The 25897-nt window shown below is 48.9% G+C and overlaps 3 protein-coding genes across 4 annotated transcripts in view; 2 read left to right on the top strand and 1 right to left on the bottom strand.

Annotated features, from left to right (window-relative positions):
* The window catches only part of SCAPER (S-phase cyclin A associated protein in the ER), a 140358-nt gene extending 139084 nt beyond the window's left edge, over positions 1 to 1274 (top strand). For both annotated transcript variants that reach the window (XM_066196170.1, XM_066196171.1), the window contains one exon: positions 839 to 1274. In XM_066196170.1, the coding sequence (XP_066052267.1) occupies positions 839 to 933 (95 nt within the window). In that variant the 3' untranslated portion in view covers positions 934 to 1274. The remainder of the gene's footprint in view (positions 1 to 838) is intronic.
* Positions 1275 to 3306: 2032 nt separating this feature from the next.
* On the bottom strand, positions 3307 to 6103 carry ISL2 (ISL LIM homeobox 2). Its single transcript, XM_066196575.1, has 6 exons — positions 6028 to 6103; positions 4813 to 5002; positions 4306 to 4565; positions 3902 to 4185; positions 3646 to 3816; positions 3307 to 3513 (listed from the first exon to the last, which is right to left on the bottom strand). The coding sequence occupies exons 1-6, from the start codon at positions 6083 to 6085 to the stop codon at positions 3397 to 3399; spliced, it is 1080 nt and encodes a 359-aa protein (XP_066052672.1). The 5' UTR covers positions 6086 to 6103; the 3' UTR covers positions 3307 to 3396.
* Positions 6104 to 15406: 9303 nt separating this feature from the next.
* ETFA (electron transfer flavoprotein subunit alpha) overlaps positions 15407 to 25897 on the top strand; it is a 29189-nt gene continuing 18698 nt past the window's right edge. Inside the window, exons 1-5 of the mRNA XM_066196591.1 lie at positions 15407 to 15465; positions 21231 to 21380; positions 23144 to 23225; positions 23323 to 23405; positions 24891 to 24990. Of these exons, the coding sequence (XP_066052688.1) occupies positions 15427 to 15465; positions 21231 to 21380; positions 23144 to 23225; positions 23323 to 23405; positions 24891 to 24990 (454 nt within the window). The 5' untranslated portion in view covers positions 15407 to 15426. The remainder of the gene's footprint in view (positions 15466 to 21230; positions 21381 to 23143; positions 23226 to 23322; positions 23406 to 24890; positions 24991 to 25897) is intronic.

Raw genomic sequence — 25897 nt, 5'->3', positions numbered from 1 at the left:
ATGTCTGCAGCACCAGCTTTCCAGGATTGTGTTTGCATGAGAATCTGCTTGAGAAACATCTGAAATCCAAGTGGAAAACTTGTTTTTTATTTTCACTATTCGAACTGGAGGAACTTTTAAACAAAGATGTGGTGACGTGTGAGTGTGATTTCTAAACATTCCCCAGTTGCAGAAAAAGTTGACTTAATAATAGTGTAGGCAGGATTATTTTTATCTCTTGTATCGCTTGAATCTGAAAGATAGTGTCCCCAGAAACAAATGGGAATAATAACACTGACGGGAATAAAACCCGAAAGCACGAACTTCATAGTTGGGTGCTCTGTGGAGGGTCAGACCCTCAAAGCTGTGCACAGTGAAGTCCTGTCCACATCACTGCACACTCTCGAGAGTGAAAGCTGCAGTTTCTGCTTATGCTCTGAGCTCGGCGGAGTCGGGAGCACAACTCTTCTGCAGCCCTTTGTGGTAAGAAAAAGAAACTGCTGAGCAGAAAAGGCAGCTGAGGCCTTTCTGCCCGGAGCAGAATGAGGCTGAGCTGGTCCCCCGTGGGTCCAAGAACGTGAAGTGTACAGAGGTGAAAAATGTTCCTCTGCATAGGGGGGAGAGCCTGGGCAGCTTACAAATGGGAACCTTTGCTCATCAGAGCCTCTGCCCCCGTTCTTAAAGCCGAGCACAGATGTCCCAAGCTCCACAGAAGTGTCACCCCACGGTCTTTGGATAGGGAGAGGGGAGTGAATTACTTAAAGTATCTCAGATTGGCTGCACATTCATTATTCTTGTTTTATTGCCATTTTATCTTATGAGGGAATAACTTGGTAATTTTATGTTCTGTCTTCAACAGAAAAATTTTTCAGTTCTCAAGATTATCTTGAGCTCTCCAACAGATTCCCCCGGCAGTCCTGGGAAGAAGCTCGACAGTTCTTCTTGAAAAAATAAGAGTTGTATTTAGTTTTTAAATCCCTAACATCGTCACACTGACCAGTTCCTGCTGATTTACCTTCTTTAAAACGCTGTTCCTAAACATTTTTGATACTCTAAATACTTATGCTGTAGATATATAATTTGCACTATTTGTATAAGTACTGTAGATACTTCCAAGTTTTGTTTTGTAATTTTGATAATTTGAGTTTATTTCGTTCTTGTATGCAATGTCATGATTTTGCTGTTTTCTGCCCTGTGGTGGGACTTGCACTGCAGAACTGCTGAAATAAGGTTGCAAATAGAGAAAATATGTTCTATATATCTTGTAATAAAATAACTTATTCTGTCTTGCGTGATTTCTGTGTTAAAATCATCAATATGTTTGAGTTACCGTAAGCAACACGATTCAGAAAGAGAGGGAAAAAAAAAACACTCATAAGATGTCTTTCTCGTTAATTAAGAGTCAATCAGAATCAAATCAAAGTAATTCGTCAGGTCTGGCCCTGGGAAAAGTTTGCTTGTAATTTTTTGTGTGATTGAGGACACGTCACCTCAGGCAGATTTTTTAGCCCTCGTGCATTTTTATCGTCTGGGTGGGACGCGGGCCGGGCTCGCTGCCGCCCCTCGGTGTTCCCCGCGGGGTGAGCGCTCCGCGGCTCCGGCCCGGCCCGGCGCCCTTCCCGCGCTCGGCGGCGCCCCGGCGCTGCGCTGCGGCGGCTACCGGCCCCGCGGCCCGGCCGGCCACCGGCAGCGCGCCCGGAGCCGGAGCCGGGGCCAGCTCTGGGGCCGCCTTGGGCACCGAAACGGTCCGTTCGTGGCGGCCCCGACCGCGGCGCCCGCGCCTCCCGCGGCTGCCCGGCGCGGGCCTGGGGCGAGGCCGCGCACCTCGCTCCGGTCCGGCCCCGCGGAGCGCCAGCCCGAGGCGGACGGAGCCAGGTAACCGCGGCGGCCCCGCGGCGGGGCTGGGAGGGCGGCAGGATCCCCCATCGCCAGCTGTCCCCGGCCGGGAGATTGCCCGTCCCGGCGGTGCAGAGCAGCCCCGGGCTGAGACGGCCCCGTGCGCCCCGATGGCGCTTCGCCCTGGGAGCCCGGCCCCCGCACAGCCGCTCCGCAGCCTGGCAGGCTGCTGGAGCCACCCCTGCGCCGCGCCGCCCGTCCCCTGCGGCCCGGAGGGCTCGGGCAGGTCCCGGCTCTCCCCCCGCTCCCCGGGTGCCCGGGGATGAGGACGCGGTTTGCCGTGGCTCGAGTTTGGCCGGGCCGGCGATCCCACCGGGAGCCGGTGCTGAGCGGTCCGGCGCGGGGAAGGGGGAGGGCGCGGGAGCTGGACCGCGCTCCCGTGTGATGCCGGAGGCAGATAAGGAGTCGTCGCCGTGGTCTGGACGGGGGGATGGATACGGGGGAGGGTAGGGGTCGCCTCCCGGCCCCGGGGGAGCCCCCGCCGCCCAGCCCCGCCACCCCAGGGAGCAGGCGAGGCCGTCCCGCACGGCGGCAGGTGCGGGCACGGCCGGGCGAGCCTGGGGGCTGCTCCGAAAGGGAAACCTGCGCCCGCCTCTCCGGCTATAAATAAGCGGCCCGGTTCTGAAAGCCGATTAGCACGGTGCGGTGAGGCCGTGCGGGAGAAGCCGGGCCTCTGCCCGTCCCGACTCGCTCTGTTCCGCTCCCGATCCATATGGCCGCGCCGCTCCGCGCCTGAGGTGCCCCTTCCCCGCGCTTCCGCCACTTTTTAAAATCCGGTTTTGTTTTTTTCGTTTAAATCCATTTTTCTTTTCTTTTTTTTTTTTTTATTAAGTCCAAAATATTTAATCCCACTATTCAACCGCTGACTCTGACAATAAATAACAATAACTTACTTTTGATCATTAAAGGCTCAAACAATCCGTCCTTCATCCATTGATAACTTAACATTTTTAGTACTGGTTTTCCCGTTAAAAAGTCTGGTTTCCGCGTCCCGTTTTTCCAGCGATCGAGCGGGGCCGGGGACCGCGGCCCGGGAGAGGCATCGGTGTGAGATGAGGCTGGACGGCGCGGAGGGAGGTCCAGGCCGGCTCCGCGGCCGCACGCCGGAGGAGTCTCTCCCCGTTTTGTAGATTTTTTAAAACTATTATGTATTTTTCCCTTCCAAAAAGGGAAGAAAAACCGTCCCCATGGCCAGAGGCTGGCGAGGCAGCCTGTCACCATGCCGGGCTTCGGCGGGGAAATCCGCGTTTCTTTGGGGAAAAAGAAACATCGAAATCCGCATGGGAAAAAAAACCAAAACCACGAAATAACCAGGGCGGGGGCTCTCTCTCCGGTCTGGTGAAGGCAGCGAGGATCCCGGTGCTTTTTTGGCCATCAGTAACATATTTTTGTTTGTTTTTAAATAAGAATAATTAAAAAACAAAGGCGTTTGTCCGACGCTCTGGGAGCGGCCCGGGGCCGGGTGTCTCATGCAGGGAGCGCAGGCATGCGGAGGTCCCGCGGCGCGGCGGACGGGCCGCTTCACGTCTCGGCCGGGCTGGGTACCATGCTGTTGGGGGTGTCGGGGAGCTGGGAGGACAGCGAGGTCACGTCGCTGCCGGAAGAGGTGCCCAAGGAGCCGGACTCGGAGAAGGAGACCTGGGGGAGTAGCGGCGGTGAGGGCCCGGCGCGGTCGCCCCCTGCCCCGTCCCCCCTTCCGCGGCACCCGGGCCCGGCGGCCCGCGATCCGCCCGTCCCCTGCGGCCCGACGGACGGCCCGGCGTGGCTCACCAGCTGCTGGAAGGCGGCGGGCTGCTCCAGGTCGTTCTGCAGGGCGAACTCGCTGAGCGCCTTCCAGGGCGGTTGGTAGGTCTGGACCTCCACGGCGCTGCCCTGCACGGCGCTCTCGTGGCGGATGGGGCTGCCGGCCACCAGCGGCGTCCCGGTGAGGCCCTGCAGGCTCTGCGGGCACACGGAGATTCAGCGCGACTGCCGCCCGAGCCCCCCAGCCGCCTCTCCCTCCCCGGCAGGGAGGGCGGGCGCTCACCGTCTTGTCGCTGTGCTGCTGCTGCTGGAGCTGCTTCATGAGGATGGACTTTTTCTTGTCCTTGCAGCGCTTGTTCTGGAACCAGACGCGGATGACACGGGGACTGAGCCCCGTCATTTCCACAAGCTGCTCCTTCATCAGGGCGTCGGGGCGCGGGTTGGCGGCGTAGCAGGTCCGCAGCGTGTGCAGCTGCTTCTCGTTCAGCACCGTCCGCACGCGGGTGGTCTTCTCCGCCGCTTTGTGCGCCGGCGGCCGCGGGGCGGGCGGCCGCCCGGGCACCGGCTCTGCGACGGGCGGGGAGGGCGCGCACCGTCAGCGCCGCCGCCCGCTCGCCCGCCGCAGCCCCCCCCCCCGCCCCCGACACCCTCCCCGCCCCGCCGCCCGCCCCGACGGGGAGCCGGTACCTGCCAGGTGCGCGGCGGCGGCCGGCGGCAGCGCGGGGCTGCGCGGTCCGCGGGCGGCGGCGCCGTCGGGGGGCGGCCCGTGGTCGGCGCGGCAGAGCAGGTCGCGCTCCCGCAGGCAGAACTGGTCGCCGGGCAGGAGCTGGCGGCCGCAGGCGGCGCAGCGGAAGCACTCCAGGTGGTAGACGTGGTCGCGGGCGCGCATCACCAGGTCGCTGCTGCTGAACGCCGCCCGGCACTGGGCGCACTTGATGCCGAAGAGCCTGCGGAGACGCGACGCACCGTCAGAGCCCGCGGCCGCGCCGTCGGGGCGGCTCCAGGAGGTGCCGCGGGGGCGGGCAGCGGCCGAGAATCGAGTTTTCGTTGGGGGAAATTCGGGGGGCTTATGGGGTTTTGTACTTTTTCGTGTCTGTTTTTTGGGTGTTTTTTTTGTTTGTTTGTTTGTTTGGTTTTTTGGTTTTGTTTTTTGGGTTTTTTTTTTCTAAGGAGCGTTGGCGCATTCGGGGTCACCTGCTGTAATCCCGTTTGCAGTAGGCCTTGCCGTCGCGCAGGAAGCATGTGCAGGTCTCGTCCAGGGGCTGCCCGCACTCGGCGCACTTGAGGCAGGCGACGTGCCACTCCAGGTCCGGCGACACCCGCAGCAGGAAGGGGTCCTGGATGCGGCCCCCGCAGCCCGCGCACAGGGCCAGCCCCGGCCGCCCTGCCGGGAGCGAGCGGGGGACGGTCAGAGCCGGCAGGGTGCCAGAGCAGGCGCCGGCAACTAGGGAAAGGCACCTTTTCTTTTTTACACTTCATCTTTTTTTCTTATTCTGATTTGTTTTGGGTTTTTTTTTTCCAAAAGAAGAAGAAAGAGAAATAAAGACAGATACATGGACAGAAATGATGGAAACGCGAAAGGAGACGAATACGGCCGGGGGGTGGGGAGGGGGGGGGAAGAAAGGAAAAAAAAAAGACAGAAAAAAAGGACAGAAACTTGATCAAGGCAAATAAATGCAGAAAGACAGAGACGTAAAAGCAGAATTTCGGAAAATGAAAATAAAAGCAGAAACAGGAAAGCAATAAAACAACGGCTGATGAAAACTTGAAAAAAATTAGGAAAGAAATAAAGAAAAGAGAGAAGGAAAAAGAAATTAAAACAGAATGATGGAAAGAGATACAAAAGCATCTAAAACTCAGAGACAGTTAAAATGGGAACATGGACAAATGAAAACAGTAAGAGACATGGAATCAAAGAAACAGAAATAGAAATTAAACTAAACAAGAACAGAAAGAAAATGAAATTTAAAAAAAAAAAAAAAGACGGAAAGATTAAAAAACCCCATACTAACTGAAACACGAAAGAGATAAAGAAAGAAAAACGGCAGCACGGGCAAAGAAAGAATAAAAGAAAGGAAAAACAGAGGGAAGCAGAGGAAGAAATGGAAACAGCAGAAAGAAATGAGCTCAGCGGCGCGGACAGCAGAAAGGACAGGCATTCGGTAGGGAACGGGGCCAGCGGGGCCGGGAAGCGCTGGGCACGAACGGGAATAGCGGCACCGGAGTTGCCCGGGGCCGAGCCCGCAGCCGTCCGCGCCCGCCGTGGGGCCGCAGCCCTTCCCGGCGCTGTCAGCGCGCCCGCGGTCCGCTAGTCCACCCGACGGCAGAGGCGGCGCGGAGCTCGCCCCGCGGAGTCCCGCGCACGCCCGTCCGCCTCGCCCCGCGTTCCGCTGCGCTGCGCGCACTTACTCTTGGAGGGCTCCCCCATGGCGCCCGGGAGCGGCCGCGGCAGGAGGATGTCCACCATGCGGGCGGCCCCCTGCGCACCGGCAGCGATGCGGGATGCGGAGCCGCCGCTCCACCACTACCCGCGCGGCGCGGGGCGGGGGCCGCGCCCGCCCCCCCGGGCCCGCCCCGCCGGGCCGCGCCGTGATGTCAGCGCGCAGCGGCGCTGACCTCACCGCGCGGCCCCCGGAGGCGATTGGCGGCCGCGGGGAGAGCCCGCGGATTGGCGGCGCCGAACAATGGGCGCGCGGCGGGCGCGGAGCGGGGCGCACGCCCCGCGGGACCCGCGGACCCGCACCGGAGCCGCGCGACGCCGGCGCTGACGGGGCGCGCGGCCCCGCGCCCGGCGGGAGGAGTTCCTCCGCGCCCCGGGACCCTCCGCCCCGCCCGCCGCGGCGCGCCTCGGCCCTGTGCGCGCAAGGATCGGCGGCATCGGCAGCCCGGGCACAGGGAGATTCATTGTAGCTGGTTTTCCTCCTCTGTTTTCCCAGTTATTCTTCTCGACTTTTAGTTCGCCTATAATTTTCTTCTTTTAGTTCCCTCTTCCTTCTCTTTCTCATCTTTTTTGCATTTTATTTCGTTGTTCTTTTCCCAGCGTTCCGGCGTGCCGCTGGCAGGTGCCCGCGGGCGGGAGCGGCGGGACGGTCCCGGCGCTGCGCAGAAAGCGCATCTCCGGGGCGGGCGGGGAGGGGCTGCCCCGCGGGCTCCGGCTGGACGCTGAGCACCCGCGGAGCAGTCACCTGCTGAGGCCCGTGTGCGGATGAGCCGCCCCGACGGACCCCAACGGAACCGACCGCGGCGTCGGGGCGCCCGTCCCGGGCAGCAGCCCCGTGACGAGTTGAAATTAGCGGAGTAAAAATAGTGTTTTACCGTATTTTTATGCACATGTTTCCGCGCTGTTCCCGCAGTTGAACCTCTCCTGTGACTTTTTTATGCCTTGCGTTCTTTTTCTTCCCTCTTTTCCCCCATGTCTTCATGGGCTTCCCGTGCACTTGCAGAAACATAGGGAAGGCACTTCAGTGGCCTTTGACTCGGTGTTAAAATTCCCCAAGACTTTGCAGCACAGCAGCGCGAGTGTCTCATAAGGTCCAGGAAAGCTTACACATGCCGGAATTGAGATTGCCGCCGTCTTGGGGCTTTGGTCCTGTCCTTCTCCTCCACCTTTTTAATTTTACGCATGGAATTTGACAGGCATTTGCCAACCTGTGTGGCTTGGGAAGGACATGGTGGCTTTAGATGTTGGCTCAGGAAGGGCAAGCTGCGCTCATTTTTCTCAGAAGAGCGAGGCGGGATGGGTTTTCCAGCTGAAGCACTTGTCTTTTGTGCGAGCCAGGCACCCTGCAAGTATGCAACCCCACAGGCTGGGGAGGGGGAGAAGACCCTCTGGATAAAGTGTTTCGCTATTTGGCCCGCTCTACCAGCCTGACCACAGCCCCTGCTACCCCTTTGAGGACCCCAAATGTTGAAAGCAAGCTTTTAAATTTGTACAATAGCCGCGGGGGAAAGGAGGACGGATGGCATTTGAAGCACCCACCTCAGCAGGGACAGATGTCGCCCAGGGATTTTGGTATCCCTGCCTGCCCCTGCATGTGCGAAGGCGCAGAGGCGCGGTGCGGCAGTGCCATCCTCAGGGCAGGGTGAGCCCGTGTGTTCCCTGCCTCCGTGGCGCCTGCTGGGGGCTGTCACTGCTGCCCGCCGCTGGCGTGGCTCGCTTGCCAGTGGCAGAGCCAGGTGGGGGGTGAGAGGTATGAAGGCGATCGGAGAAGTTTTGTTGGTTCTTCAAACTGGGGTGACCCCGAGGGATGGGTGATGAGAACCTCTACAGCACTGTGGGGCAGCACAGTTCCGTGCCTGGGCACCTGGCAGGAAAGAGGGTGCAGAAGGGTGACTTCAGCCTGAGCCAGAATTCAGAGTCCCGGGTGAGTCAGTATCTGCACGTGTTAACAATAAAATGCAGAAATGTCAGAGTGATAGGAGAATGAGACATGTCTAAGAATACAGCAGCTTGGCAGGGATGCTCTGTGTTGCATCACCCTTTTCCCAGTCGAGGGCAGGATCCTTTCTGCTCTCCCAAACCTCCCACCAGTTGAGGAATTAGTAAAGTTGTAGCTGAGCCAACCAAACTTTTTCCAAACTTATGCAAAGCTGTGCTGCAGTCACACCTGTATCCGAGCAGAGCAGTGCGCTGGCACCAGGCAGGTATCGTTGGACTGGACTCGCTTCACAACCGGGCGGGTAGGAACAGGGCAGGCAGTGCTGCACAGGCACTTTGGTAGAAAAGCCCAAAAAACTACTTGCCAGGGAAATGCTGAAAGCCCTGCACCTCCTCTATGTGATGTACGAAAAGCTTTAAAATGACTGCAGGTAATGCCGTGAGGCGTTGAACCAGCTCAATACCACATGTTTTACGAACAGGTTAATTGTTGGTTAATCTGAGGGGGGGTAAGGGAAAGCACATCATAAAATCATGGAATAATTCAGTCCAGGAGGCACCTCCGGAAACCTGCATTCAGGTAACTCAGAACTGCTGGAAGCGTTTTCTAGTCAGAGCCAAATGCAATCTCTCCTGCCACACTGATGACTCGGTGCTCTCCTCCACCCAGTGCCCAGAGATTCCGCTCCCTTTTGCGGCAGTTCCGGCTGGGTTTGGGGCGAGAGCTGGCAGGGGCTGCCCGCCCGTGGGTTGAGGCTGGCTAATGGTACTTCCCACTCTCCACAGAGCAACTCTGGGCTTTGCTCCCAAGTAGAAATACAAGTTCCCTCTAGAAGGGGGAAATGGTAACTATTTGGTTTTGTTTGCAGCAGATTGCAAAGGCAGTAAATGCCGATTCTTTCAGAGCCAACCATGGATTAAGTCCATTATAAAATTAAAACAGATGGAACGCAATTTCACTTACATTACAAAAAAGGACAGGAACCATCTGCAATAAGATTTAGCATTGCAAAGCTATTGTTATCATGTTACCATTAAAACCTTTGATGAAGAGTTTTCTTTCTTTCACAAACTTGTTCACATGAAACAAATGTTTTATATATCCATCTTCCTAAGATAGTCATATTTTATTAAAAGGATGATGTCTCAAAAAACCTCTCTTGGTCCTAGCAGAATGTGGCAAAACAAAGAAATGTGGTAAAACTCCAACACTGAGACACTGGGAGCTTCAATGGGGCAGATGTAGCAAAACGAGAATTCCCCATCCATTTTCCCTTTAAAAAACATTTCCTTGTGTTTGGGCACAATGTCTGATACTGAAAATAGATAATTAATGAGATAATGGGATACTGCATGTCACCTCCTGTCCAATGGGATTATCTGATGGCTAATTATGGACAGATTGTGATTAATGTGATTATGGATTGGATATTAATCTGATTCTGGATTGATCTAGTTATGTTTTAGTCTGCTCCAAATGGTTAATTGGATCTGAGATAATAGAAATGCAGCTTGCACCAGATTTTGCCACATCAGTTGATGAAGTATCTTTTGATCTGGGTGGGTTGCGAACAATAAATTATTTACAGCTGTTGAGAAAATGACTCTTCCTTAGAATGTAGTCATTCATTTTATTTTCGAGAGTCTTTGAAAACAAAATCAATATCCTTTCTAAAAGGAGATGTTGACAAAAGAAAGGCACGTACATAACTCACAAACAAATGTGACGAAATTAAACAGTGGTTAACCCGGTGGCCTAATGTCTGGTGATGCATTTGAATTGCTATGTGGAGCTTTGGGCTCAATTCTTCTGAGACCAGCAGGGGTTGGGAGCATTGCAGGGGAACAGGGCCCAGCGCTGGGGAAAGTGGTGTTGCACAAGAGCTACTGCCAGCCCTGCTAGTGATTAAGAGTCAGCCATGGTAACATGGCAAAGGCAGCCCTTGCCATTTTTTCCCTCCGGATAAGAAGGATTCAGAAAGTTCATGAGTGCAGAAAAGACTTATTGGCCCATCTCCTCTGGTCGCCTTCACATCAGACCATGCAATTGGACACAGAATTATTATTTTTTTCCCTCACAGTGAGCCTGTTAATTTATGGTTGACCTCAGTCATCTCTCCCAGAGATGCATCTGGTCTTGGTGCTGCCTGCCAGTGCAGGACAGGCTGCCTTACTCTCTCATCCTGCTTGTTAACTACTTTCACTGCAACGGACAACTAAGGGTATAGTTAAGGTTCGACCCCCAGACACTGCATCTCGTTATGCCATTATCTGCAGGATTAAAGGCAATGGGTAAATTGCAAACTTTGTAGACTTCATCTTAGACTTTGTGACAGGGCAAGCAGGAGGTACATTAGCCTTTGTCAGCAGGTGCGATAAGGGACAGGTGACTTCCCCAGGAGCTTCTCCTCCCTAATGGGCTCTGCAATAAAAATATCACAAATCAAGCAGGTACAAAAACGCTGAAAACAAAACCTACTGCAGCTGCTGTGCTTACACACAAGTGCTATCGACTGAGCTGGAACAGAAAGGAAAAAGGAAAAAGGAAAAAGCAACTTTCCTTGAAAAGTGCTTAGAGGCATGGAAAGAGCTGTTCCCTTGGAGTGACTGTCCCTGCTGCTGCACGAATGGCTCGGGCTGGTGTGAGTGGGAATACTGTGGCATCTGGATTCCTTTCCAGCAGTTTAATGGGCAAAAAAAGTGCAGCTACCCCTTTAAAAAATAATGCTGCTGCAGCACGTCAGAGAATCTTACACGCATCTGCCATTAACGGCAAGGCGACAAGGTGAGCTGCGTGCAGAAGGAGGTCGGCAGGTTGCAAAACCCCATCCAGGTGTCTGCACTGGGAGGGCAGCCGAGCTCTTCTCACCAGCATTGTCTCCCCTGTCCTCCACAAACCACCATCACTCCTGGGCAGGACATGTTGCCTTCCAAGGTAACCTGAGCCTTTGCTTTCGGGAGGTTATGAGGGTCCCGTTTTCCTGAGAGCTTGGTGGAAAGGGCTTCTTGAACTCCTCAGGTGATCTTGTTGTTTTAGGAATATGCAGCAATGTTAGGAATATGCAGTGATGTTTCTCCCAGGGTCCCTTGTTACTTGGCTGCCACACGGAGTTTGAGAGCAAGAGAGAGTAGTTTATAAAAAAGAGAAAATACCTGCCTGTGGTGGTTTTGTAGGCTCAGTGTTAGAAGGGTTGTCCCTGCTGTGGGGTGGAGTTCTTTCCCCTGTCCCCGAATTTGTCAGCAGGGCTTGTGGCATTGTCCCGTTGCAAAGGCTCCTGTAAGGCCTCATGAAACGCCAGCTGCTGCTCAGAGCCGTGCAGGTGAGCGGCTGTAAGGTGATCTGAGCAGAGCGCTAAGCACACCTGGGACAGGCTCTTGTAAAGGACCTCCAAAGTCACACATGTGGGGATGAGTTTTTGTGCCAGTGATGATGCGGGGCAGAGAGCAGGACTCCGGGGTCACGCGTCCCTCCTCGTGCACAGCTCGTGGCTGTGGGCAAGGGGGGGACTGGCAACGTGGCTGAGCCACTCGGACCCTGTGGGCTGACAGCCCTTGGGCACAAAACATTTCAGCTGCAGAAACCTCTCCCGCTGCTGCTTCCGAGGTGGGTTTTAGTCCCATCCGGAGCTGGGCTGTGGGTCCTCTCCATCAGTTTGGGGGTCCTGCTGAGCTGTCAGCAGGTTGCAGTTGCTTTAACATTATTGGATTTTGACAGATTAGGAGGCGAATCCTTTCGTGTGTTGGGGAAGCTTCCCAAATGAAGCTCTTTTAATTTATCTGAGTCAGCTATCCCCAGGGTGATTGCAGGAGGAGTAAGCTGAGGATGACCTGTGACAGAGGGACCATCATAGCAGTAATAAAAAAAAATTCCTGCTCTTCACTAAATCCCTTAGTCATGAGGCTGTATTAGCTGGATTCCATATGTTTTAATTAGGAATTATGTATTTTAAGAAAACCAAAATCCGATTCTAGGGAAGACATCATTACATATTTGTAATGGTCCTTCTTTCATTAGGCTTCTCTAGAGATACCAATACAGGTACCTGTCTCCTCGTTTGCAACCATATTTTTAAAAGTTTGAATAATATATGTTATTATTTTTCCTTTTCCCCTATCCCCATAGTGTGAAAAAATGTAATTCTCTTTCCAATGCAGAAATTGGGTCAGCAAATCCTAATGAAATAATCCTGGATAACAATGCACCATACAAGGATCTGCTTCCACTAATTAATGACTCATTTTTCTTCCAAAATACAAAGTAGTAACTTCTGCCTGCAGTGGAAAGCGATTCTACCTTCAGCGGCACCTGTTTGTTGCATATTTTCCGTTTTTGTTATTGTCATGGGCAGGTGAAATAGAAAAAAGCTTTTTGCCATGGTTCAGCTTGTATGGATCATGCCGATATAATCCCTACCTGATTACAGTTATAAGCTCCTAAAACACTGGCCATAAGTGATAAAGACTTCCTTTGTGCTTCAGGCTGTAATCCGCATCAAGCCAGTTTCAATAAGGATTTGTGCATCTGAAGTGTTGCTGAGGATTTGAACCAAAATTATAAACAGAAAATATAATAAAAAGCCTGTCATGTCTCGGAATTGGTGATGCTATACCTGTAAGTCTGACTTAAAGAGCAGCGATGTCACTCTGCTCATGGAAACACGATGTGTCTGCTGTGAAGCCAGACGTGCTGCAAAAGGATCGATTTATTCTTGGCTACGATGTGATTAGTACTTTTGATGGCAGTTCACTTTTGTTTCAGTGTGAGGTGGCAAAGCCCCAGCTTGAACGAGATCACTTTGTTTATTCCTGTGGTTTGGGGTTTTTAGGCGTACGTTTGCTGTAAAGATTTCATCCGCGTGAGATGTGCATATTGGAAGCTTAGTTTCGGAGCTTAAAATAGGATTATGAAATTACATGCCACGCTTTTAATGAGTAAAACACCCCAATTAAAAAGACATAATGGGCAAATTAAGGACGCCTAGGATATTCTTATTTTGCCTTTGCTGTTCCTTTTGTTGGATTACCTAGGGTGCAGGTAGGGATTTCTAAACTGCATAAAACTCCACATCTCTGAAGAGTTACACTGCACCTTAATCGTCATTCAAACTGGTGATAAAGAGCCACATCAAATATTAATCCTCTTTTTAAGCTCCTCTCAGGGTACCGTGGCTTCTGCAAAACCATTTCCCCCCTCATCTCTATGCAAACAGTTGGGGTTTTTTTTTTCACTTGGTCGTTTGCACAGACCAGGCAATGCACAGGCAGCTCCAAACACTCATTTTATTTTCTTCCTTTTTCGGGGACTGACGGGTGGAGCCAGACCAGGCAGAAGTCAGAGCAGCCCTGGAGCTACTTTAATCCGTATAATGAGACACAGGCCCTGAAGGAGGTTTGCCACCTCCTTTAGCTCTTCCCTTCAGAGCCCTCCTTTGGGGCTTTAGGAGTTAAGGTAGTGCTCTGGGGGCAGAACGCTGTAATATGCAGGACAGCTGCTTTTCTTCTGTTCTAGAGACATTTGAGATTGGAGATTTGAGACGAAGTAAATTGTCCATTTAGATGTTTGAGTTGCTGGACCTGGTTAGCTTTTGCTGTAAAGCAGCACTTTTTGGCATTTGATGTGAAAATCATGTGGCAGAATAAATTTAAGAGGTGATCCTGTGCCAAGACTGTGGCAAAGTCGAAGAGCCTTTTTGATCAATCGGCCTTTTGCTTTCTTATGGAGAGACTTAGCAATGCAGAACGAATCACTGACATGCTGGAGATCACTGCTGATTCTTGGAGAAAAAAATCCAAGAGCCATAATTGCTGGGGGGGGGGGGGGGGGATGGGAGGAGGGGGAATGTTTGGGAGCTTTTTTACACTCGAAACCACTTCAGGATGGGAAAGAAGAAACTGCATTCGTAGCTTACTGTCTTGTGTTTTCTGGGATGGGAATTCCATTGTGGAGTGTCCCAAATCTGTTCGTGCTTGGGGCTCCTGTGCTGGCAGGACCAGTTGCTCCAGTGTGGCAGCTCCTGCCAACTTCTCCAGGACATCAGGTTTTCAGAGAACCATAGCACATACTTTAGCAGCGAATTTGTCTTGAAACATTTGGCTTCATTGATTTTTAAATACCTCTCCTGCCCCCCAGCAAAAATAAAAATAAATCTGGAGGTATGGAAAAACAGCGAGTCTCAGTCTTGTCCCTGGGGCATGCTGGTGCCGTGTAAGGGGCAGGCACAAGATGTCTTGCCTTGGTTCTGAGAAATCATAATAATAATAAAATAGATGTATGAATTATTCAGAGCTCATGAGCTGTTGCCTAATGTTGCTTGGGGCCAAGCACAGCGGTGTGGGTGAGGCGAGCAGAAATCTGTCGTGGTGAGAGGATGCATCCAGGGCTGGTGGTACCTGACTGGCCCTTGAAGTTTAGGTGTGGTTTGGACAACTGGTAGGGCGCTACCTTTGGGAAGGACCGTGACATCTGGGCTTTTCAGGGTGCCACACACCCCGTCCCCACATCATCTCTGCTGCTTCTGCTGTGCCTCGTGGTGTCGGGAGCGTGGCCCGGGGGGATCGGCAGCCCAAGGGCAGCCACAGGCGCGGCCCACACTCTCCCAGGCTGTTGTTGGCTCCACAGCAGTAAATTAACTTTTCTTTCTCTTTGCAAGACACATTTCATTGGCTTAGGGTAGGATCTGGCAAGTACCACCGGCATTTGAAGGCATAACTCTGCTTTCTGTTGGTTTTTTTTTCCCTTTAAAGGCTTTAACCCTCTGTGGAAGCAGCGCAGGGGGACGGCGCGAAGGCGGCCGCAGGAGGCTGGCGCTGGTACCGGGTCCGTTTGGGCTGGAAGGGCTCCGCTCCCCTCGAGGCGCTCCGCGGGAGCTGCACGGGCGCCCCACGGCAGCGGCAACTTCGCTCTCGCCCACCGGTACGGCCCGGTTACCGGACGGGACGGGACGGGCAGATCCAGCCGGCAGGGAGGGGGGACACAGCCGGCTGTGCGGGGGAACAGCCAGTGCTGCGGGGCAACGCAGCCGGCAGTGCCGGTGTCAGCGGGGGGCTCGGAGAGACAGCCGGGCGGTGCGGGAAGGACAGCGGGCCGGGCAGGGTTCAGCGGGCCGGGCAGGGTTCAGCGGGCCGGGCTCAGCGGGCGGAGCGGGCCGGGCGGAGCGGGCCGGGCTCAGCGGGCGGAGCGGGCAGGGCTCGGCGGGCCGGGCTCAGCGGGCGGAGCGGGCAGGGCTCGGCGGGCCGGGCTCAGCGGGCGGAGCGGGGCTCCCGGAGCACAAGCGCGGCCGCTCCGCTCCGCTCCCCGCTCCGCTCCCCGCTCCGCCCGCGGCGCCGCTGCCGCGTATTGGCCCCGGGCCCGGCCCAATGGGGCGGCGGGGCGGGGCGGGGCGGGGCGGGCCGTGCTCTCGCGAGAGCGGCGCGGGGCGGCCGGCGGAACCATGTTGCGGGCGGCGGCGGCGCAGCGGCTGCGGCGGGCGGTGAGTGCGGGGCGGGGGGGCGAGCCCCGGGCAGCGCCTCCGGCCGCGCGGTGCGCACCCACCGCGCCCTTCCCGCCGCCCCGGCCCCGCGGGCCCTGCCCGGTGCGGCCGCGGGGGCCCGCGGCGGGGCGCGGGGCCGAGCTCCTCCCGCCCGGCAGCCGTGGTCGAGGGGGTCTCGGAGAGGCGAGCGCCCCGCGCCGCCGGCGTCCAGCTTCTCCGCTGGGCTCCTCTCCCGCTCTGTCTGTTAATAATAAAGTTTCCGAGTGGACACAGGGTGTTCCCGAAGCCCTTTCTAGCCGTCACGGCGGGCGTTGAGGGCTGTTGTCCCGTGTGGAAAACTAACGTAAGCGTCAGGGAAGTCCTGAACTTCTGGGAGTGCTCGCTCGCATCCGCCCTTGAGCAGGACGAGCTGAGCAACAGGTGGAGAAGACTTCTAAAGTTTGTTACCCTAAACTCTTCAGGACACTAGAAAAATACTTGTTTTCTGGGAGAGGCTTTCTGGGGCATTGCAGGTTAATCCGGCGTTTCTCAGTCCCACCCGTGCAGAAATGTGATTGCCGTAATTATCACAACCTGTGGATGAAGCTGATGCGAAACACCCGTTGCTTCTCCAGTTTGACCTTCATATTGCCCAGCTGGGAGGAGTGCTGGAGGTCATTTACTGCTTGGTGTGTCCTTGTGGCTGTGTTACCACGGGCTAGGTGATCTCAAGGTTAACTGGAGTACATGATCCGTGCGATGTCCCCGAGTAGCTGCTCAATCTCTTACAGTCCCCCGGAGATACCCCTCCACCAGAACTGTGTATAAATAACCCTTGTAAACAGCTCACGAGGAAATCTCACAAGTTTCCTTTTGAGCTCTCCAAGGCTTTTACGGGTGTTGCAGTTCAGTACAGCTCTGAAATAGTCGCTATGCATTTGTTAAATGGTTTCAGGTGATAAGAATCTCTTAAAACACGAGCAAAAGTAGACTAGGTCAGATTGAATTAATCCGAAAATTCTAACTGTCATACTCATGGGCACGTCTCAGTTGTTCGGCTGCAGGCTTTGTGGAGCAAAGGTCTTGATGATCTCTGAATCATATGGTTCTGCTGTGTAAATAGTACTTTACTCACATGCTCGCTGCACAATTTAGTTTCATGGCCTGCACGAGTGAGTTCAGCCCCTTGCTTTTCAGCCACACAGGTCTAAACTAGTTACTTTGTATAATAAACCAGGTAAAACATTGTGTGCATCTTCAGTGTACGAGTAACAATGTAGTCTGTGACAGAAGTGAAACAAACTCTCAGTTTGTTTCGCTTTTTGAAAAGTGGGAAGTTTAGCCCTACTCAGAGGTAGAGTTGGAGAATGAGTGGAGTCTAGAGAACAAGAAGATGAGAGACCTGTGAAGTATGAGCAGGAAGGAAAGTTGGATTTTTATATAACTTAAAGATGGGAGCACTGAGGAGGAATGAGAGTGCAAGTGCACCAAAAGTCGGTTCAGAGGTGGGATTAAGCCATTTAGGGAGTTCACCGTGTTGAAATACACTCAGTGGTGTCTGTATTTCAAAACAGCTTTGTTGATTTTTGTTAATGGTTTGCAAGGGGTCTGTTTGGAGAAGTTTATTGTGTATTACATCTTTCTCTTGCTGCTTCAATCCCTTTGTAATGCTAAGTCTTTATTATGATTGCAAAATCGTTTTTGCAAAGTGGTTTTATTTTTTTATTGCTGTTCTTTGCTGCAGTTTTAGTTCCTTTTTAATTCAGGTGCCTTTAGTGTTGTTTTCTAATTAATGTTTCCTGGAGTTATAGAGCTGTTTCTTAGACCTCTTTTGTACCAGGTCTTCAGAGAGGTTCTAGAAGTACATGCTTTATTGCTAGAGTTCCCTTCCCTCCCTGAGCTTACCAAATATATTCAGCTAAAGTTTTGTAGCTGCAAGACTGTCTTACTGGAATTAGCCATTTCTTTGTTGTTTAGGTTGTTATGTAGCCCTTATCTTTAGTAATACCCCAGTTCCTAGTTCCTGGAGTTCCTTCTTGGGAACTTTGCCCAATGTTAATGATTCTCTATGAGATCCAGAATTCGTAATAAGCAGTTTTAAAATTTTAGCTTCTGGCCAGTTTGCTTTTACAGGTAAGAAGATCAGTGCTGGAGATACCTTTGTAGGTCCAGTTGTTTGGTGCTCTGGTGAATGTCTAGTTTGGTTTTGTTCCTGTAACTTCCAGTGGCTCTTCCAAAGGGAGACAATCTTCATTTTCCCAGGTGAAGTTTCTAGCACCCTGTTTCTTATTGACGCATATTTGGAGCGTGGGGCTATGTAGAATTCCCCTGCTGCATCTCTTGCATTTCTTGGAAGAACTTTTTGGCTGACCCATCTTGCGTGGCTGTGCCTGCCGCAGGTTTTAGTTAGAGCCGATTTCCTGATTCTGGTGTGACTAAATGCGTGTCCCTGGAGCAGGCTGCAGGCAGTTAGCCACCACTGTTGCCAGCAGAGGCCACGGATGCTGCACACCCATCTCACCCAGCAGCAAGCAAAGATTTACCACACTTCCCTCTGGGCTTTTCCAGCTCTTGATACAACTGGTTTTTAGCACACAAGCAGCAAATCTGTATTTAAGAGGTGCTGGGCATGTGTGCTGTTCAGGTGGGCTGTCTGTGTGCTGAAAGACCAAGAGATGCTCAGTTTGCAGGGATGTTGTGTGAAGAGCAGATCACCTGTCCAAATTCAGTGGGTGCCTGTGGTGTTGGCTTTACCTGTGCGCGTGTACTGCATGTGCCCATATTGCTGCACATTGTGTGCTGGGACAGTAGCAGTGATCAATATCTGGTGTTTTATCTGGAGCCTAGAAATCCAGATATTGTACTTATATTTTTTTTTGTGCTCTGGTTGGAAAATATTGATGGGTTTCTCAGTAGGGAGCAAAGTGGTGCTTTGGAACAACTGACAATCAGTTCAGTGAATCCGTGGCTGTTATCCGAGTGGTTTAATTGATCAGTACTGCACATCTGAGTTAATCTTGGCAACTTTTAGACATGTGGAAATCAGAGGCCAAGTTTGCTCCACCATAAATACTGGGGAGGGAAGGGGAAGTTAGAAATTCTGGGTGGTTTTCATTCCCAGATATTAGTTTTGGTCTAAACTGAGTCACTGTCCAGAATTTCCACCAGAGGAAGTGAGATGTTTCTGCTCTAGAGGAAACACAGGTGTCTGTCTGTGATTTGCACCTAAACCTGAGGAAAATAAACTTCCCCATTCTGCCACCCTGTTGCTGGCATGTCATTACCTGTTGTCATGCTGCAGAAGCTGCCCAGTTGCCCAAGCTGGTGGGATGTTTATCTGTAGGCAATTTCTGTGGGCAGCCTGATTTTCCAGAGCTTGATTTTTACCAGGAACCTTCTGTGGCACAAGCACTGAGTGCTGTTCCTTCTTAAGGCATTATTTTCAATCGTTTGATTGATCTGTGTGTCTTATTTCTTGTGCTTTCTTGCCTTGCTGCCAGCTGGTTAGGTTTATTCTCTGCCTTCCTATTTTATTTAGGCTTCAAAGTCGACATCCTGAAATGATGTCAGTGAAGTAATGGGCTGTTCTCCCACATGTGCAGCTGGACAGTAACTGCATCAAAATAACCACCTGTCCTATCATTGACTCCTTGCAGGTTCTTGGTTTTCACGACCAAATGACTGGAGGATTTACCCTCTGGTTTTACTGCAGATTCTTTATGATAACAAACACGTTGGTTTGGTTTTGCTTATTGAGAAAATTATTTAATATGTCCTAGTATATAAAATTCAGACCCTCACAGAAATCTTGTTTGTCATCTGGATTTTTACCCATAATATATAATGTGACTTTTAAATTTATTTTGACTCTGGTCTTGTCTTTATGTTCAGAAATGTCACCCATGAAGTGACCTTCTGGTGTGCATGTTGTGTATATCCCCACAAATATAAAATGTGGGATTATTGGTTTAGAAACAATACCTGATTAATGCTGTAATAGCCAGTCTGCTTAAGCAGCTTCTATTGCTCGTATTCGTTTTGGCTAAAAACCAATGTTTTCTCAGTTTATTTTAGAATGGTTTGACAGAATGATGGTGGTGCCATGCTTATTTAGGGAAAAAAATGATAAGATAGGCAGAAATAAGTGTGTTTAAAATGCATGTGTCTCCCTTTAGAAACCTAAGAACTTGAATATTTTCCGGTATGGTCCACTTTACCCTATGACACGACTGTAAATCATTGGAGAGTGGGCTTTTTGCCACAAAGGCATGGATTTATTCTTCAAATGGTGACTAAAATTTCATAACTTTTATTGCTAATGATGTATGAAACAGTCTAAAATACAGCATCTGATCTGTAGGAGCAGTAAATATTTTGTTACTGGCAATTGGTTTTAAAGGAGGTTGGAATATTTAATCACAGCAAGTAAGCTCAAGCAGAAGAGATTAAATGCAGAGCGCTTCTACAAGAATCCTTATTGTTTTAATCAGAGGGACAAATCATGATCCAGATTCTGCAAAAACTTAACTTTGTATTTTTATTTGTGCCCTGTGATTAGCTTCAGGGAAGTCCTTGGGATTGGCTTTCTATGTTTGAAATCCAGTGTGTTGGTAGGCTTTGTGGGGTTGAAGTCCAGAGGCAAATTTTAGCCTCTCGTATTTTCTGAAGCTTTTTTTTTCTTTGAAGTTGTAGGCAAGTGCATGTTTGGCATGAGGGGAGATGGGGTTGGAATGTAAGTTTAAAAAAGTAGTGTTTGGCTGTGCATCTTCAGTGCTGTGTTAGTATTTGTTCCTTGGTTATATTAATGAATTTTCTTGGTTTTCCATGTGTTCCATCCTCCACTGATCATAACTCGAGTCTTCAGTTGGGTTTTGTGTGGGGTAAACAAACACTTGAGGGATAATATTCCTCTTCCCATCCAAAATGTTTTCCCTACCCTAGCATTAGTCTTGGAGGAATAATGCTTTTCACACATACACCTGAATATTAGAGAGGAAGGTCTCAGAATTTAGGGTTATTTTGGTTTGGGTTTTTTTTTTTGCTTTTTTTTCAGTCTTTTTTGTTTCTTTCATTTTTTCTTTAGAAGTTCAAGTTTGTGTATGGATGGTGAATTGGTCAAAATCGTTATTTAAGGACCATTAAATTGTGATGGTAGACCAAGTGCTCAAATGTTTTGAAGGAAAAGAGGGAAAAAGGAACCTGATGCCTATAAAGATTTCTCCCAGTGTGTTTTCAGGCTGTGAGCCCCTGCTGCTTAATTTTCATCCAACCATTGCATAAAATTTTGCCTCTGAATATATCTGAATATAAAAGTGGGTTCTGTAGCTGGATTTTGTTTAAAACTTATAGTAAAACACTGCCAGAGAACCACCCTAGAAAACCAAGTAACTGTTTATTTTCAACTGTTGATTTTCTTGTGTGTTACTCTTGCTTCTCTAATCCTCACTCTTTAAGGTACTTGGTTAAATTAATCAACTGAGCTTGAATGTAATATGTTAAAATGCTTTTCTTAATTCTATTCGGTATTTTCCTGCGGCGTTTCAGCTTAAGCACAGCATGTTACAGACAAGCTGAAGTCAAGCAGGTTTGCCTTTTCTTTTTTTGTATCACGCTATGTATTCTCTTTACTTACTAAAAGTTATCTAGAAGGAGCCTGTTTCGTTCGACAGCAGCGTTTTATGATTTGCCTAACTGATGAATTTCTGTAAAGCCTTGGCTGCTCAGAGGAGCGGTTTCTTCCTTCAGTGCTAAGTTTCCAAGTGCTGTGTGTGTCCCTTCCTATGCAGGCGTCGGTGCTGCGGAGGTCCCAGAGCACCTTGGTGGTGGCAGAGCACGACAACGAGTCCCTCACGCCCATCACCCTCAACGCCATCGCTGCGGCGAAGCGCCTCGGGGGGGACGTCTCCTGCCTGGTGGCTGGCACCAGCTGTGACAAGGTAGGAAACGCTCTTTTCATACCGATGAAATGAAGAACGCACTGAAACAATACTTGGCAGCGTCTTGGGCAGCCTGAAAAATAATCTGTAGTGAGGAGAAAGCGTGCCAGGAGTTGCTAATCTGCCAGAAAAGTCCCGCACTTGGAACCGCTCCTCTTCTAAAGAGAAAATACGGATACAGATTTCGTTTCACAGGGGACTGTATCAATAATAACAGTTGTTACATGCTTAAGCAAGCAAATTTTTGTAGGACTAAGGGTCAATTAACTTTTAAAAGAAGATACATCTCTGTAAAGTTTAAATGACAAATATTGCATTGCTAAGTATTTGGAAAGCAGCTTGTGCTTGTTTAAATGCAAACCAGCAGAAGTGAAACAACAGTGATAAATCGGGCTTTTGTGCAAGTTGCTTTTACGAACCAATCCCTGGTTGTGTAGAGAGTGTTTGCACCCTGAAATTCTTAAAACAGTGCTTCTTGACTTTATCACCCGGCTCATGTATGTAAAAAGTTCCTTGTATGTTAGCTTTGTATTTTTAGTGTAATTTTTATGTGCCAATTCTAGAGACAGTGTAGACAAGTACATTAGTGGCACTTTTATTCCAGCATGACTTGGTATTGTGTGAGCAGTAAAAATGCAAAAAAACCTGTGCCTAGTATGTGCATACTGTTTATGAACTGTTAGTTTGAAAGCAACACGTAGTATCTCATGAAGAGGGCATACTTAGGGCAGCCTGTTCACAAATAGGGGGAGAAACCTTAGTGGCTATTCAGGTGTTTGAGGTGGAGATGAAGCAAATATTTAGCTAAATCAAGAAAATTAAAAAGAAAAAAAGAAATAATTGCCTGACATGTGTCTTTAATTTTTTTCATTCTATGCACTTGCATAAGAGAAAAATTATTACAAATGTTTTGTTTGTTTTAATGCTAAATATATGGAGCCTGTATGTTATGGTGGGAAAAAGTATTTTTTGAAAAAGGAAGGTTTAGAGATTTTTCCTTAAGAGCCAGTGGCTCAAACAGATATTCTGCAGCAGCTATTAGGATTTTTTTTCCTTATTTCCTTTTGTTAATTTTTGAGGGTAAACTGATACTCATCAAACTCAGTAAAACTATGCTGGTTCTCGGATGATGCATGTGGTCTCCAGATCTCCCTGTCAGTCCTCTTCTCTCTGATCTGTAGTAACCCTTTTATCATTTAAACTTCACTTGTGCCAATTCAAACAAAAAAAAAAAAGGCATAAATATAAATTGAAAATACACATTGCTTCAGTGGCAAAAAGTCAGATGCTAACAAAGGGCTGCTTCTAGAATTTGGACCAAAGTCACAACAGCGTTGTTCATTTGTATTTGTTTGTGTGGTAGATACTGACTATCTAAAAGGCAGTAGGATTGGTTTCTTGGTGATTGCATTGGAATACTGAGCAGTGATCCTCCAGAGTGGTTGTTGTTGGCTGCTGTAAGAAACGCTGGGATCAGTGTGGAGCCCTGTGTGCAGGAGGCAAGTTTTCCTAAGCTGGATTTGCTCTGCAGTTCTCTTACTCACAAATTCATTTCCATTATCTCATAAGGCACTGTGCTGGGGATCAGAAGACATGCAATTTATTCCATTCAGGTTTGTTCTGATTTTGAAATTAATGTACTTTTGGTTGTGGTTTTACCAATCTGTAGGCTGTGAGCTGTTTGCAGTGGGGACTCCCTTGTCATATTAAGTTTGTGGTGCCTGTTAAAACACAAACTAATAATAATTCACTTGTAATCACAGGTAGCATCAGAACTCAGCAAAGTACAGGGTGTTGCAAAAGTTCTCGTGGCTCAGCATGATGCGTACAAGGGGTTTCTAGCAGGTGAGAGTTGTTCTTACCTATTGACAAAATAAATTAGTGTATTTGTGATCAAAGAGAAGAGAGCTGTAAATTCTGAGCAATATATTTTTATTCTCAGAGGAGCTGACTCCCTTGATTGTGGAAACTCATAAAAAATTTAATTACACCCACATTTGTGCCGGAGCATCTGCCTTTGGGAAGGTAAGTAGATCAGAGAGCATCAAAAACTTCTTGTAGAAAGGAGACAGACACTGCTGTATGTAAGAGTGTGAATCAAAGGCCTGAAAGAGATCAGCCACGGACAGTTTTGCATTTGCATTTTACAGTAGTTTGCTTAAGAGGTCGTTAATTAGATTTCGTGATTCATGTTTGAGCTCTTTTACGAGCTGATGTGAAAAAAAATAATGTAGAAGAAATATTCTGTGGTAACCAGCCAATCCTATGGACACAGGGCAAAATGTACAATGAGGCAAACTTGTTTAAGTGATCTGAAAGCATGAAAATTGTAAGGAAAAGCACAGCAAATTGAGATGAAAAATCTATTATTTGCATGTTGAAACGAAAGTGTGCAGACCTATTGGAAGCAAACTTTTTTTTGGAGCGGGATTTGCATCTGTGATATAAGTCGTGTACATTGCAATGTCTGTAAACATATACAAATAACACAGTTCTGAGTCCCAGGGACTTTGAGTGGTTTTTAATGAAAACCAACTTAATGGTTTTTAATTTTTCAAGTTTTTTTTTAAAATTTATTTTTTTAAGGAACGTGTTTATAAGTACGTGGAGAGCCTCAGTACTAAGAATCTGGGCAACTAAATTAGAGAAAAAAGATCCTTCAGAAATCTTGCCGATGTAGGACGAGAAATGACATCGGCTTTCCATCTCATCTGACTACTTTCACTTCCAATCAATATCAGTCCATATGCTTGGAGTTTTGCTAAGAGAAATCTTTATGTACCTTAAGGTTTTTGTAATTTTTTTTTTTTTTACTGCGGTGTCATAGTAGGAGATAATGGCTTTTGCTTTAAAGCTTACACTGCCGTTTTTGAGTGCTTTATGTGAGTAAAGATTTCAGAACTGGGCCCTTTTTTCTTGTACCAGATTAGGAGGCAGACAAAAAGCAAACAATCATCTTATTGATTTCTTTATCATTTCTGCTGCTCTTTTTTATCCGTCTTCCCACTCCTAAAGGTGCTAAGTAATTTTCGAGAGTAAATTTTGGAGCAAGAGAATATATGCTTTAATATTAAATTTAATTTTTTCTTTTGCTTTGGAGGGAAGAGTGCAGGGTTTTTTCCTGTCGTTTCTGGCATCTGACTTCCAAATGCACCTTTTTTTCTTTTCCTTGAAGTGCCAAGAGCTCAGCAATCCATAACTGTCAATTTACTGAGTAAATGACATCTATATTCAGTTTTAGAATACTTGAAGCAAATAAGTCTCCTAATTTAAGATATTGAATTAAGAATTTACTTAGAGTAAGTCTCATAGAATGTCTAATGTTATTACAGTAATGGGGTTTGATTTGGCTGCTAAAGCCACGTGAGTAGCCCTTCAAAAATCTTAGATCTGTATGTCTTAGAGACAGCATTAGATGAAGGTAAAATCGGGTCAGCAGTGTTCTTTTACTGACCATGTGCATTTTACTTAGCATTTCCTTTGCTAACTTTTCTCCTCTCTAACTTCTAGAATCTTATTCCCAGAGTGGCTGGCAAACTTGACGTTGCCCCTGTTTCTGACATTATTGAAATTAAGTCCCCAGATACTTTTGTGAGAACTATCTATGCAGGTGGGTAATCACAAAAGCTGTGTGGTATTTTTCCACTGAAGAATCCAGTACTGCTAATTTTTCGACACGATCCTATTGTTAAAACCTTGGAATAGGATAGGAATTTTCACTTTACAATCTCAGTTGCTGTGATAAATAAAAAAATGAAGCTTGGGGATGGACACGATGCTGGCTGTGTGAGGGAGGAAGTAGTTCCAAGGGCCTTGGTAGAAGCATGTCAAACGCAGGTGTGGCACCTTAAGGAACAGAATTTGGTCACATCCTTTCCATGTACTGTGCTTGTTGGTGCCCTTCTGATCAGATTTTGGAAAGCATAAGACATCAGGTTAATTGTCCAGCTTTATTTCATAGGACTAGCATTAGTTCTGATTTAAGATACCACAGGGTTATTTTTTCTGATTATGAAGACACTGAACGAATTATTTATAATATTTAATTGACTTAATTTGTACTTATTTTTTCAGTCTTGTTTCTCTAATGCTTGGCTGACACTGTGTTTTATTTTAGGTATGAGCTTATTAGCTTGTGTTTCTTAATTTTTCTGTAAAGATTGTACCACATGTACCAGCAGGGTATCACATTTTGAGTTATGGTAGCGGAGTGTGGTTTTGTGCTGCACTTTAATTTGCTTCCCAATAGTTCACAGTTTCAAAATGATTTTGTTTATGAATAGTTTGTTTAGTAAAATGTTGCAGCATTTTTTCTTTTAGCATTCCCTGCAGTCTCCAGTGTAAAGTATTGTATTACATTATAGGGAGAAACACAGTCCCACAGATAGTTGGGGGAGGCTTCACTGTCTTCAGTTCTGATGAATTCATGCAACAGGATAAAAGATCTACTTTGAATTATAGACGTTCTTTATGTGTAAGAATGGCGTTTTCAAAGTTATTTTTTTCATCCCTTCTGA

Source organism: Chamaea fasciata, unplaced genomic scaffold (assembly GCF_029207755.1).
Source record: "Chamaea fasciata isolate MVZ Bird 193981 ecotype frontalis unplaced genomic scaffold, bChaFas1.0.hap1 SCAF_14, whole genome shotgun sequence".
Classification (NCBI taxonomy): domain Eukaryota; kingdom Metazoa; phylum Chordata; class Aves; order Passeriformes; family Sylviidae; genus Chamaea; species Chamaea fasciata.
Note: the sequence above shows the minus strand (reverse complement) of the source record. Positions and strands in the feature narration are given on the sequence as shown.

Coding starts and splice junctions, on each gene's coding strand:
- ISL2 (XM_066196575.1), bottom strand. CDS start 6,085: ATGGTGGACATCCTCCTGCCGCGGCCGCTCCCGGGCGCCATGGGGGAG. Junction 5,003..6,027: donor CATGGGGGAGCCCTCCAAGA/GTAAGTGCGCGC, acceptor CGCTCCCGGCAG/GGCGGCCGGGGCTGGCCCTG. Junction 3,514..3,645: donor CCGCCGCCTTCCAGCAGCTG/GTGAGCCACGCC, acceptor CTACTCCCCCAG/GTCTCCTTCTCCGAGTCCGG.